General features: G+C 40.3%; 1 protein-coding gene across 1 annotated transcript in view; it reads left to right on the forward strand.

The window, feature by feature from the left end:
- Positions 1–3,205, forward strand: part of MGAM (maltase-glucoamylase) — a 56,748-nt gene extending 53,543 nt beyond the window's left edge. Inside the window, exon 32 of the mRNA XM_025381090.1 lies at positions 2,280–3,205. Within this exon, the coding sequence (XP_025236875.1) occupies positions 2,280–2,357 (78 nt within the window). The 3' untranslated portion in view covers positions 2,358–3,205. The remainder of the gene's footprint in view (positions 1–2,279) is intronic.
- The last annotated feature ends 10,432 nt before the right edge of the window (positions 3,206–13,637 follow it).

Genomic DNA, 13,637 nt, shown 5'->3' on the forward strand with positions numbered 1-13,637 from the left:
GACCACATGGAGATGAATGAAAAATCATGGTTTATCATCATTTGGAATGCATGGCCTGGATTCTTACTTTCCATATTTGTCTCCTTGTCTGCAAACCTATGTAAAACTGTGTCTTGACTCTCTCACCTCTGCCTCAGAGATCAACTTTCCAAATAGGTTGAACTATCATATTTTATCAAATATGATACCAAATATATCAAATATGCTTCATTATTTCATGTGCCACAAAGAAAGAAAAAAGGATGACAAAACTATGATAGAATGCTTCCTTATCACTCATTTTTTTTTTTTTTAAGACGGAGTCTCGCTCTGTTGCCCAGGCTGGATTGCAGTGGCATGATCTCAGCTCACTGCAAGCTCTGCCTCCCAGGTTCACACCATTCTCTTGCCTCAGCCTCCCAAGTAGCTGGGACTACAGGCGCCCGCTACCACACCTGGCTAATTTTTTGAATTTTTAGTAGAAACAGGTTTTCACCATGTTAGCCGGGATGGTCTCGATCTCCTGACCTTGTGATCCGCCTGCCTCGGCCTCCCAAAGTGCTGTGATTACAGGTGTGAGCCACCGTGCCCAGCCTCAAATTTTTATAATAAACTTATAGAAAGTTGTTGAAACTTCTTTAGACATAAATTTTTAGCTATATGTTTCAATATTGTAGATGATAATATGGAGGAAAGTGTTGAGTGGAGACACGTTGCTGATTCTGCCTCAAAGTAATTTAGAAGAGGTAGACCCTAAATGTGAAGAAGCACCAGAAATAGCTTAACCAATTTGTATCATATTTAAATTGTACTATTTAAATTTGTGTTAAACTGTTTTATTTTATTATTTAAATGGTTTATTGTATTTATTATTATTTTGAAGAAAAATCTGTGTTAGTAAGATATTTCCTCTATACTGCAAAAGGCGTTGGTGATTCAGCACTTTATAAAAATCCTTCCACTAGTGTCTATGAAGTGTTTTCCTGAGCCACTGACACACTTTATGTACATTTTTATCCTAGTGCTTTCTTGATCTTACTAACTATTCCTTCCTATAATAATCCTTAAATGTGTTCAGCCCATCCATTCATAACACAGTAATAGCAATGAAGCTTACACGGGCACAGACAATAATGATTATGCCATGAGTGCTGCCTGGCTCACAGTATTCTATGGTTATCGATTACAAGACACACTCTGGTCGCACGAAAAATCTCTACCTTGGGATTAATGCAGTGTAGTGGTCCTGACACTTATCATCCCGATGGTAAATGAAACTTTCTTCCTTGTGTGTTTACTTATTATTTTTTTCCTGAACCTTTTTTCTTTCATAATCCTTCCTGATGATTAAACCTGAAACAAAAGTTTTCTTTCAGTTTTGCATTCTTTACATTGATTTCCTCATACTTGTGGTTTTCTTGTCAACAACTTCCCCAACTATGCCTTAAAGGACTTTGCCCAATCCTGCTGCTGACCAGCTCATGGACAGACATGCAAGCTGATGAGGGCACACGCAGTGAAACCTTCTTGGCAGCATCTGCCTAGGAAGAAGCAGGAACAGTGGACTCTTGCTGGGCAAACACTGGGGTGGATAGAGGAATAGGAGAAGAAGGAAACAGAAGGGTGGTGCCAGGAAAAATCAGCACCTCCGTAGAATGGAAAAGAGGGCGTTCTCTCCAGTTTGTGCAGTTGTTTCTCTTCACTGGTTGCATATTGAACTTTTTTTTTTTTCTTTTTTTTTGTTTTTGTTTTTACACTGAGTCTCACTCTATTGCCCAGGCTGAAGTACAGTGGTGCAATCTTAGCTCACTGCCGTCTCCACCTCCCAGGTTCAAGTGATTCTCCTGCCTCATTACAAGCACCCACCACCACGCCTGGCTAACTTTTGTATTTTTAGTAGAGCCGGGGTTTCACCATGTTGGCCAAGCTGGTCTCAAACTCCTGACCTCAAATGATCCAAATGCCTGGGCCTCCCAGAGTGCTGGGATTACTGGTGTGAGCCACCGCACCCGGCCCGTCTCTACCATTTAATATTTTGAATGGTAAACATAAAATATTAAAACATAATTTAAATAAATCTTGAATTAGTTAAAGGCCCATCTCTGCCATTGAATATTCTTTGTACTCTAAAAAATTAGAAAACACTTTTCTCATCTGAAACTTTGAGGGCAATCTTTTAACTAGACAATACAATATAGAAGTATTAGGGGGTTATTTGGACTGTATACTTACACTAATTTATTTGCATGCAGTAAATTTCAATACCAGATGCCCAATTCTTTTCCTTTGGTTCCTAACAGGTATTAAGCATCAATGTGACTGACAGAAACATCAGTGTACATAATTTTACTTCATTGACATGGAGAAGCACTCCGTGAATTTTTAGAGCAAGATTCTAACTGTGAACGACTTTGAAACTGCTTATACTTCATGCTCATAAAAATTATTGTGTGTTGCTAATTGGTTCATACCTACTGTTGGTGAAATATTTTTGTTAATTTTGTTACATGTTTTGTGTGTGAACCCTAAAGGTTAAATCTTAGCCCTGTGGGATGGGCAGTTAGGGAGGTGTGGAAAATCTATGCATTACCTGAATGTCTCTATGTGGTTAGTATGGTAGTGATTGTTCATCATATGACATTGACTGAAGATGAACCGGGTCCATGATGAAGTGTGTGTATGTCCATGTGTGTAATCATGGAATGGACCCCATTCTCTTGTTAAACACACAAGAAAAAGCTTTCCGTGACAGTTCCAGGTCTTGAAGCTAATCAGCATCTCAAGAAAGTATCCAGAAAGAACATCTGCTAGTTGATTATAGGCAGCAGGGGGAATAATACACCTAATTGGTTATAGGTGGGGGGAGCATGATAAGCAAAGAAAAGGCAAACACAAGGAAAGATCAGAGGAAACAGAAGATGATAGTAAAAGTGATCATAGTAAGAACATAATGTAAAATTATCAACAGCCTTATGGGGAGGAAAAAGGAAGAGTCAACTCACCTGAGAGAAGAGGGTCTTCAGAAATCTTTAGCATAAAGGGCTAGTGGTGAGACTGAGATCTGAGCAGGCAAAGCTGAAAAGAGAGTTTGGAGGTTAAAAATAATTTATTTTTGCAGTGGTGTGCTTTGAAGTGTGTAAATCTTATTTCTAATGTATATAACCACATTTCACATAAAAATATGCAATTTATATGCCGGATAAAAATAAAACAAGTGAATTTGCAAGTAATTTTGAATTTTGTGCTATTTTGAACATGAGTAATCTCTGTTTGGGGTTAAGGTTGTTGTTTAGCAAACTCTTATGAGTTTGTCTTTCTGGTTCTCTTTGGCATCACAGAACCTGCAGCCAAATCCACCAATAGGATGATAACCTTTATAATTGTCTTTTTCTTACATTTCTGCAAGGAGTCTTTTATAAGATGTAGGTTTGTGGAAGGGTCTATTGATTACTATTTTAATCATCATAGCAATTGCTAAATTTAGGAAAATACCAACTCCGATAAAAATAGGGGTTGCAAAACTCTTTTTTTTTTTTTCTTTTTAATTTATTTATTATTATTATACTTTAAGTTGTAGGGTACATGTGCATAACGTGCAGGTTTGTTACATATGTATACTTGTGCCATGTTGGTCTGCTGCACCCATCAACTCGTCATTTACATCAGGTATAACTCCCAATGCAATCCCTCCCCCCTCCCCCCTCCCCATGATAGGCCCCGGTGTGTGATGTTCCCCTTCCTGAGTCCAAGTGATCTCATTGTTCAGTTCCCACCTATGAGTGAGAACATGCGGTGTTTGGTTTTCTGTTCTTGTGACAGTTTGCTAAGAATGATGGTTTCCAGCTGCATCCATGTCCCTACAAAGGACGCAAACTCATCCTTTTTTATGGCTGCATAGTATTCCATGGTGTATATGTGCCACATTTTCTTAATCCAGTCTGTCACTGATGGACATTTGGGTTGATTCCAAGTCTTTGCTATTGTGAATAGTGCTGCAATAAACATACGTGTGCATGTGTCTTTATAGCAGCATAATTTATAATCCTTTGGGTATATACCCAGTAATGGGATGGCTGGGTCATATGGTACATCTAGTTCTAGATCCTTGAGGAATCGCCATACTGTTTTCCATAATGGTTGAACTAGTTTACAATCCCACCAACAGTGTAAAAGTGTTCCTATTTCTCCACATCCTCTCCAGCACCTGTTGTTTCCTGACTTTTTAATGATCGCCATTCTAACTGGTGTGAGATGGTATCTCATTGTGGTTTTGATTTGCATTTCTCTGATGGCCAGTGATGATGAGCATTTTTTCATATGTCTGTTGGCTGTATGAATGTCTTCTTTTGAGAAATGTCTGTTCATATCCTTTGCCCACTTTTTGATGGGGTTGTTTGTTTTTTTCTTGTAAATTTGTTTGAGTTCTTTGTAGGTTCTGGATATTAGCCCTTTGTCAGATGAGTAGATTGCAAAAATTTTCTCCCATTCTGTAGGTTGCCTGTTCACTCTGATGGTAGTTTCTTTTGCTGTGCAGAAGCTCTTTAGTTTAATTAGATCCCATTTGTCAATTTTAGCTTTTGCTGCCGTTGCTTTTGGTGTTTTAGACATGAAGTCTTTGCCCATGCCTATGTCCTGAATGGTACTACCTAGGTTTTCCTCTAGGATTTTTATGGTATTAGGTCTAACATTTAAGTCTCTAATCCATCTTGAATTAATTTTCGTATAAGGAGTAAGGAAAGGATCCAGTTTCAGCTTTCTACTTATGGCTAGCCAATTTTCCCAGCACCATTTATTAAATAGGGAATCCTTTCCCCATTTCTTGTTTCTCTCAGGTTTGTCAAAGATCAGATGGCTGTAGATGTGTGGTATTATTTCTGAGGACTCTGTTCTGTTCCATTGGTCTATATCTCTGTTTTGGTACCAGTACCATGCTGTTTTGGTGACTGTAGCCTTGTAGTATAGTTTGAAGTCAGGTAGCGTGATGCCTCCAGCTTTGTTCTTTTGACTTAGGATTGTCTTGGAGATGCGGGCTCTTTTTTGGTTCCATATGAACTTTAAAGCAGTTTTTTCCAATTCTGTGAAGAAACTCATTGGTAGCTTGATGGGGATGGCATTGAATCTATAAATTACCTTGGGCAGTGTGGCCATTTTCACGATATTGATTCTTCCTATCCATGAGCATGGTATGTTCTTCCATTTGTTTGTGTCCTCTTTTATTTCACTGAGCAGTGGTTTGTAGTTCTCCTTGAAGAGGTCCTTTACATCCCTTGTAAGTTGGATTCCTAGGTATTTTATTCTCTTTGAAGCAATTGTGAATGGAAGTTCATTCATGATTTGGCTCTGTGTTTGTCTGTTATTGGTGTATAAGAATGCTTGTGATTTTTGCACATTAATTTTGTATCCTGAGACTTTGCTGAAGTTGCTTATCAGCTTAAGGAGATTTTGGGCTGAGACAATGGGGTTTTCTAAATATACAATCATGTCATCTGCAAACAGGGACAATTTGACTTCTTCTTTTCCTAACTGAATACCCCTGATTTCTTTCTCTTGCCTAATTGCCCTAGCCAGAACTTCCAACACTATGTTGAATAGGAGTGGTGAGAGAGGGCATCCCTGTCTTGTGCCAGTTTTCAAAGGGAATTTTTTCAGTTTTTGCCCATTCAGTATGATATTGGCTGTGGGTTTGTCATAAATAGCTCTTATTATTTTGAGGTACGTTCCATCAATACCGAATTTATTGAGCGTTTTTAGCATGAAGGGCTGTTGAATTTTGTCAAAAGCCTTTTCTGCATCTATTGACATAATCATGTGGTTCTTGTCTTTGGTTCTGTTTATATGCTGGATTATGTTTATTGATTTGCGAATGTTGAACCAGCCTTGCATCCCAGGGATGAAGCCCACTTGATCATGGTGGATAAGCTTTTTGATGTGTTGTTGAATCCGGTTTGCCAGTATTTTATTGAGGATTTTTGCATCGATGTTCATCAGGGATATTGGTCTAAAATTCTCTTTTTTTGTTGTGTCTCTGCCAGGCTTTGGTATCAGGATGATGTTGGCCTCATAAAATGAGTTAGGGAGGATTCCCTCTTTTTCTATTGATTGGAATAGTTTCAGAAGGAATGGTACCAACTCCTCCTTATACCTCTGGTAGAATTCAGCTGTGAATCCATCTGGTCCTGGACTTTTTTTGGTTGGTAGGCTATTAATTATTGCCTCAATTTCAGAGCCTACTATTGGTCTATTCAGGGATTCAACTTCTTCCTGGTTTAGTCTTGGAAGAGTGTAAGTGTCCAGGAAATTATCCATTTCTTCTAGGTTTTCCAGTTTATTTGCGTAGAGGTGTTTATAGTATTCTCTGATGGTAGTTTGTATTTCTGTGGGGTCGGTGGTGATATCCCCTTTATCATTTTTAATTGCGTCGATTTGATTCTTCTCTCTTTTCTTCTTTATTAGTCTTGCTAGTGGTCTGTCAATTTTGTTGATCTTTTCAAAAAACCAACTCCTGGATTCATTGATTTTTTGGAGGGTTTTTTGTGTCTCTATCTCCTTCAGTTCTGCTCTGATCTTAGTTATTTCTTGCCTTCTGCTAGCTTTCGAATGTGTTTGCTCTTGCTTCTCTAGTTCTTTTAATTGCGATGTTAGAGTGTCAATTTTAGATCTTTCCTGCTTTCTCTTGTGGGCATTTAGTGCTATAAATTTCCCTCTACACACTGCTTTAAATGTGTCCCAGAGATTCTGGTATGTTGTATCTTTGTTCTCATTGGTTTCAAAGAACATCTTTATTTCTGCCTTCATTTCGTTATGTACCCAGTAGTCATTCAGGAGCAGGTTGTTCAGTTTCCATGTAGTGGAGCGGTTTTGATTGAGTTTCTTAGTCCTGAGTTCTAGTTTGATTGCACTGTGGTCTGAGAGACAGTTTGTTATAATTTCTGTTCTTGTACATTTGCTGAGGAGTGCTTTACTTCCAATTATATGGTCAATTTTGGAGTAAGTACGATGTGGTGCTGAGAAGAATGTATATTCTGTTGATTTGGGGTGGAGAGTTCTATAGATGTCTATTAGGTCTGCTTGCTGCAGAGATGAGTTCAATTCCTGGATATCCTTGTTAACTTTCTGTCTTGTTGATCTGTCTAATGTTGACAGTGGAGTGTTGAAGTCTCCCATTATTATTGTATGGGAGTCTAAGTCTCTTTGTAAGTCTCTAAGGACTTGCTTTATGAATCTGGGTGCTCCTGTATTGGGTGCATATATATTTAGGATAGTTAGCTCTTCCTGTTGAATTGATCCCTTTACCATTATGTAATGGCCTTCTTTGTCTCTTTTGATCTTTGATGGTTTAAAGTCTGTTTTATCAGAGACTAGGATTGCAACCCCTGCTTTTTTTTGTTCTCCATTTGCTTGGTAAATCTTCCTCCATCCCTTTATTTTGAGCCTATGTATGTCTCTGCGTGTGAGATGGGTCTCCTGAATACAGCAGACTGATGGGTCTTGACTCTTTATCCAGTTTGCCAGTCTGTGTCTTTTCATTGGAGCATTTAGTCCATTTACATTTAAGGTTAAGATTGTTATGTGTGAACTTGATCCTGCCATTATGATATTAACTGGTTATTTTGCTCGTTAGTTGATGCAGTTTCTTCCTAGCCTCGATGGTCTTTACATTTTGGCATGTTTTTGCAATGGCTGGTACCGGTTGTTCCTTTCCATGTTGAGTGCTTCCTTCAGGGTCTCTTGTAAGGCAGGCCTAGTGGTGACAAAATCTCTAAGCATTTGCTTATCTGTAAAGGATTTTATTTCTCCTTCACTTATGAAACTTAGTTTGGCTGGATATGAAATTCTGGGTTTAAAATTCTTTTCTTTAAGAATGTTGAATATTGGCCCCCACTCTCTTCTGGCTTGTAGAGTTTCTGCCGAGAGATCTGCTGTGAGTCTGATGGGCTTCCCTTTGTGGGTAACCCGACCTTTCTCTCTGGCTGCCCTTAAGATTTTTTCCTTCATTTCAACTTTGGTGAATCTGGCAATTATGTGTCTTGGAGTTGCTCTTCTCGAGGAGTATCTTTGTGGCGTTCTCTGTATTTCCTGGATTTGAATGTTGGCCTGCCCTACTAGGTTGGGGAAGTTCTCCTGGATGATATCCTGAAGAGTGTTTTCCAACTTGGTTCCATTTTCCCCCTCACTTTCAGGCACCCCAATCAGACGTAGATTTGGTCTTTTTACATAATCCCATACTTCTTGCAGGCTTTGTTCATTTCTTTTTCTTCTTTTTTCTTTTGGTTTCTCTTCTCGCTTCATTTCATTTATTTGATCCTCAATCGCTGATACTCTTTCTTCCAGTTGATCGAGTCGGTTACTGAAGCTTGTGCATTTGTCACGTATTTCTCGTGTCATGGTTTTCATCTCTTTCATTTCGTTTATGACCTTCTCTGCATTAATTAGTCTAGCCGTCAATTCTTCCACTTTTTTTTCAAGATTTTTAGTTTCTTTGCGCTGGGTACGTAATTCCTCCTTTAGCTCTGAGAAATTTGATGGACTGAAGCCTTCTTCTCTCATCTCATCAAAGTCATTCTCCGTCCAGCTTTGATCCGTTGCTGGCGATGAGCTGCGCTCCTTTGCCGGGGGAGATGTGCTCTTATTTTTTGAATTTCCAGCTTTTCTGCCCTGCTTTTTCCCCATCTTTGTGGTTTTATCTGCCTCTGGTCTTTGATGATGGTGATGTACTGATGGGGTTTTGGTGTAGGTGTCCTTCCTGTTTGATAGTTTTCCTTCTAACAGTCAGGACCCTCAGCTGTAGGTCTGTTGGAGATTGCTTGAGGTCCACTCCAGACCCTGTTTGCCTGGGTATCAGCAGCAGAGGCTGCAGAAGATAGAATATTTCTGAACAGCGAGTGTACCTGTCTGATTCTTGCTTTGGAAGCTTCCTCTCAGGGGTGTACTCCACCCTGTGAGGTGTGGGGTGTCAGACTGCCCCTAGTGGGGGATGTCTCCCAGTTAGGCTACTCAGGGGTCAGGGACCCGCTTGAGCAGGCAGTCTGTCCCTTCTCAGATCTCAACCTCCTGTTGGGAGATCCACTGCTCTCTTCAAAGCTGTCAGACAGAGTCCTTTGCGTCTGCAGAGGTTTCTGCTGCTTTTTTGTTGTTGTTGTTGTTGTTGTTGTTGTGTAGCTGTGCCCTGTCCCCAGAGGTGGAGTCTACAGAGACAGGCAGGTTTCCTTGAGCTGCTGTGAGCTCCACCCAGTTCGAGCTTCCCAGCAGCTTTGTTTACCTACTTAAGCCTCAGCAATGGCGGGCGCCCTTCCCCCAGCCTCGCTGCTGCCTTGCTGGTAGATCACAGACTGCTGTGCTAGCAATGAGGGAGGCTCCGTGGGCGTGGGACCCTCCCGGCCAGGTGTGGGATATGATCTCCTGGTGTGCCTGTTTGCTTAAAGCGCAATTGGGGTGGGAGTTACCCAATTTTCCAGGTGTTGTGTGTCTCAGTTCCCCTGGCTAGGAAAAGGGATTCCCTTCCCCCTTGCGCTTCCCAGGTGAGGCGATGCCTCGCCCTGCTTCAGCTCTCGCTGGTCGGGCTGCAGCTGACCAGCCCCGATCGTCCGGCACTCCCCAGTGAGATGAACCCAGTACCTCAGTTGAAAATGCAGAAATCACCGGTCTTCTGTGTCGCTCGCGCTGGGAGTTGGAGACTGGAGCTGTTCCTATTCGGCCATCTTGCTCCGCCCCCACGGGTTGCAACACTCTTGCTTAAAATTCTATAGGGTTAAAATTTGAGATAAGGAAATTATATATTAATGTTCAACAGGAATATTAACTTTTGATGTTACCTGAAAATGAGTTGAAAATGAATGTGTTTGGAATGAGGGAGTCTACTTCCCCGTGTTTTCTTCTTTTCTTACGACCAGGAAGTCATTCATTCTCCCTGCACACTCATGTGTCAGCGCCTGCGTAAGGCTAGAGACAAACAATATTGTTAAATCATGTCATTATCACAATAAGGGGCGTTTGGATGAGGGCCTGAGCTAACTAGAAAACTGGTGAAATACGGAAAACCGGCCATGGGAATCCTTTGGTCAAAGGTGGGAAACTTGTCAACTCTAACAAACTCAGGAAGGTCACAATGATGAAAACATTATTTACTTGATATTTAAGAAATATTTAATGTTACCATCAAGGATCTATTGGTGGAATTTGGCACTGGCTGCCACAAAGTGCTTAAGGAGAGGCATTCTGACTACGTAAATCTGACGGCCAAGGCCCTAATGAGGCCAGTGGGGTTTTGGAGCATGTGAAGTGTCAGGGACCCCACTGACAGCCTAGTGAAACCTACAGAATTCCTCCTCACAACATTGTTTTTAAATGCATCAAGCAAAATGCATGCTATTTCAAAGAAAACTTACATTACAAGATACTTATCCAAACATTAAAGAGAAATTGATATCGTAACCCATGAGATGTGTTTTTTTCATTATCAAATTAAATGGAAAGATCCAACAGTGGAAGTAACAATGCCATAATTTCAATGTAATGATCAACATCAACAATATTTTGAGATATCCACTAAAATCTCATAATGTAATGTGGAAAGAGCTGTGATTCCATTTTTGACAAACTCATGCTCTGTGAAAACTACTGTGCTCTGTTGTCTACATTCATAACCTAACAAAATGCTAAATTTCAGCCAGAAATGTATGAAAAAGAGGTATCGGTTGGAACCAATATGGCTTGCCAGAGTTAACTGAGAGAGAGCTTGCTGATGTCACAGCCTGAATTTCCACCACAGTTTCATACTAACTCCCTCCCAGATTTGCACATGGGACCCATGATGAGGCCTCAAGAGATAACTGTGCATGCCTGAGGACTTTCTAGATCTCCCCTTTCTTTCACCAATCACCTGCTAATCCCAGCATCCATCCCCTAAGCCTTTTCTGAGAAAAATACTTCCTTAAAGCTAGCACAGGAAGACAGGTTTGAGCTGGACTCCTGTCTCCTGTGAGTCGACTTGCAATAAAAACCTTTTCTTCAAAACCCTTTGTCAGAGTATTGGCTTCTAGCACATTGATGAGTGAGCCCTTTTGCTCAATAACACCCCCAGAGGTTGTTCCTCAGACCACACTCTGAGAACCACCTCTCATGGAACCATATCCATTTGTGGCCATCCCAGAGCAGCCCCTACAACATGGACCTATGCTTACAACTCCTGGCCAGCTATTCAGGAAGATGCTGGGGGCCTTCCTTTTCCACATCTGCTCTGTTCTTCAGATCACATAATTTTACTTTCTTTCTTCATAGGTGTGCCAAAATAAAAAATAATACTCTCAAACTCTTTCACTTAAATAGGAAGACATCTATTCCTTTCTTATTAATGTTATAACATTAAATGTCATATATACCTACAAAGATAAGGTTTTGTTGGCCGTGGCAGATATCATCAAGATCCCAACAATATTTCTTTGTTCTTATCATAGCAGCAGAGTCATTGAGAGTTTTGCACCTGGCCTTGGAGAATGGTGTTCTGGAACTTAGGGGTGACTCATATTACAAGTTTCTGATCTGATGATTCCAACTAGCAGCTTGCTTTGACAACTGTTTGAGTTTCACCAAGAGCTAACTTTACTGTGCCTTGTTACCGATAGACAACCGGAAGATGTCGGGTCACGTGCCTGTCTCTACCCTTCAAAGTGGCTCTGTTATTTTCTCGTTGGTCAACACCAGTGTGGTGATCCAATATCTTCCAGTTAGTTAGCAAGAAGGGATGGTGAAGGTAGCTATTTTCTGCGCTTTAGGAAACAGGTTATAGATTAGCTGGGATTGTTGGTTACCACTATTACATAAAAGAAGTCACAAATGTGCACGGCATGTGGGGAGTTAAAGGTAAAATATCACACAAAGAATAGAAAGATCTTATGTAACAATAAATCTCCCTTCTTGATCTTGCCAGGATGTCTTCCCAATTGGAAATGAGATCTTGGTATGTTTCCCCTCTAACAAAGGCCACCTTGTACTGGGGCAAATGAAAAGCTGAATATGTCATTCCAGGAGTTCATAAATGCAGAAACCTAGTCTCTCTCTCTCTCTCTCTCTGTGTGTGTGTGTGTGTGTGCACGCGTGCATATGTGTGCTTTTCCATATACTGAGCATTTGAAGCAAACACAAAGGATTCACTACTATGAACACTGTTATTTACAGTTCTTAGGTGCCACCAAAAGAGCCCTCTGTATTACTCATATATTACTGGCAGGAATGGGGATGTAAAATGATGCTGCCACATTAGAAAGCAGTTTTGTAGTCCTTCAAAAAGTTAAAGACTTATCACATGACCTGTGATTCCACTCCTAGGTATGTTCCAGGCAGAATTTTAAAAAAACATGCCAGCTCATAGCAGCATTGTTCATAACAGGCAAAAAGTATCAACAACCTAGATGTATATCAACTGATACGTGGATAAACCAAATGTGGTCTATCCATGCAGGGGATACTATCCAGACATGGAAAGGAACAAATACTGATACCTGAAATGGCATCGATGAACTTTGAAAATATTATGCCAAGTAAAAGAAGCCAGACACAGATGGCCACATATTGTATGACTGCATTTATATGAAATGTTCACAGTAGGCAAATCCATAAGGACAGAAAGTAGGTTAGTGGCTGCAGAAACAGGGGGAGATGGAAATGGAGAGTGACCACTAATTATTTTTTGGGGGTGTGACAAAAATATTCTGGAATTAGATAGTGGTGATAGTTTCAGAATTTTGTAATATTTAAAAAAAAAAACACTGAATTGTATACTTTAAAAGAGTGAATCTTATGGCTTGGAAATTATATGTCAATTAAAAAATCCACTTTAGCTAGCTTAAGAAAACTTTTAAAAAGATATTGGTGACTCATTGAAACTCCAGTAGGACTAGAGAGTCAGGTTTGTAGGCCATGTGGCTAAGGACAAACCCCAGGTTACCCTGTAGGGGTTTCTACTGCCACTGCCCTGAGCACATATCTGGTAGCTTGCAACCCCAAATACTGAGCATAGGATGCCCCTAGGTCTCTTGTCCCTGCTGCCTCTGAAACGAGCTATCTTTCCAACATCCTGAGTTTTACACGGTACCTCCTTATCTATACCTTCTTCTGGATGTAAGTCACTCAAGGGAATATCTCATTCACAAAGCTCCAGTCACTTGCCTCTACCTTGGGTGAAAGAGAGGCTGTGAAAGAGAATTTCCAGCTGTTTCTTTGGGGAGGCAGGATTTAGAGAAAAATTCCTTAAGTTGATTTAAGTAAGAGGTTTTTGTTTTTTGTTTTTTGTTTTTTTTTTTTGTCTTTTTAAGGATCCTCTGTTTATAATTTTTTTTCAACTTTTATTTTAGATTCAAGGTCTACGATTCAGGGTGCGCATATACAGGTTTGTTTCAAGGATATATTGTGTGGGATGCTGAGGTTTGGGGTGTGATTGAACCTGTCACCTAGGTAGTGAGTAGATAGTGTTTCAACCCTTGTCTCCCTCCCCACCTCCCCCATCTTAGCAAGAAGTTTTGAAAGATGCTGAGCCATCAAAGAATATGACAAATATCCACTAGAGGCGTCTTCCCACTTTAGGTGTGTATACTTTCTTTCTTTTTTATTTTTATTTTTTGAAATGGAGCTTTGCTCTTGTTGTCCTGGCTGGAGTGCAATGG

Source organism: Theropithecus gelada, chromosome 3, assembly GCF_003255815.1.
Source record: "Theropithecus gelada isolate Dixy chromosome 3, Tgel_1.0, whole genome shotgun sequence".
Lineage (NCBI taxonomy): Eukaryota > Metazoa > Chordata > Mammalia > Primates > Cercopithecidae > Theropithecus > Theropithecus gelada.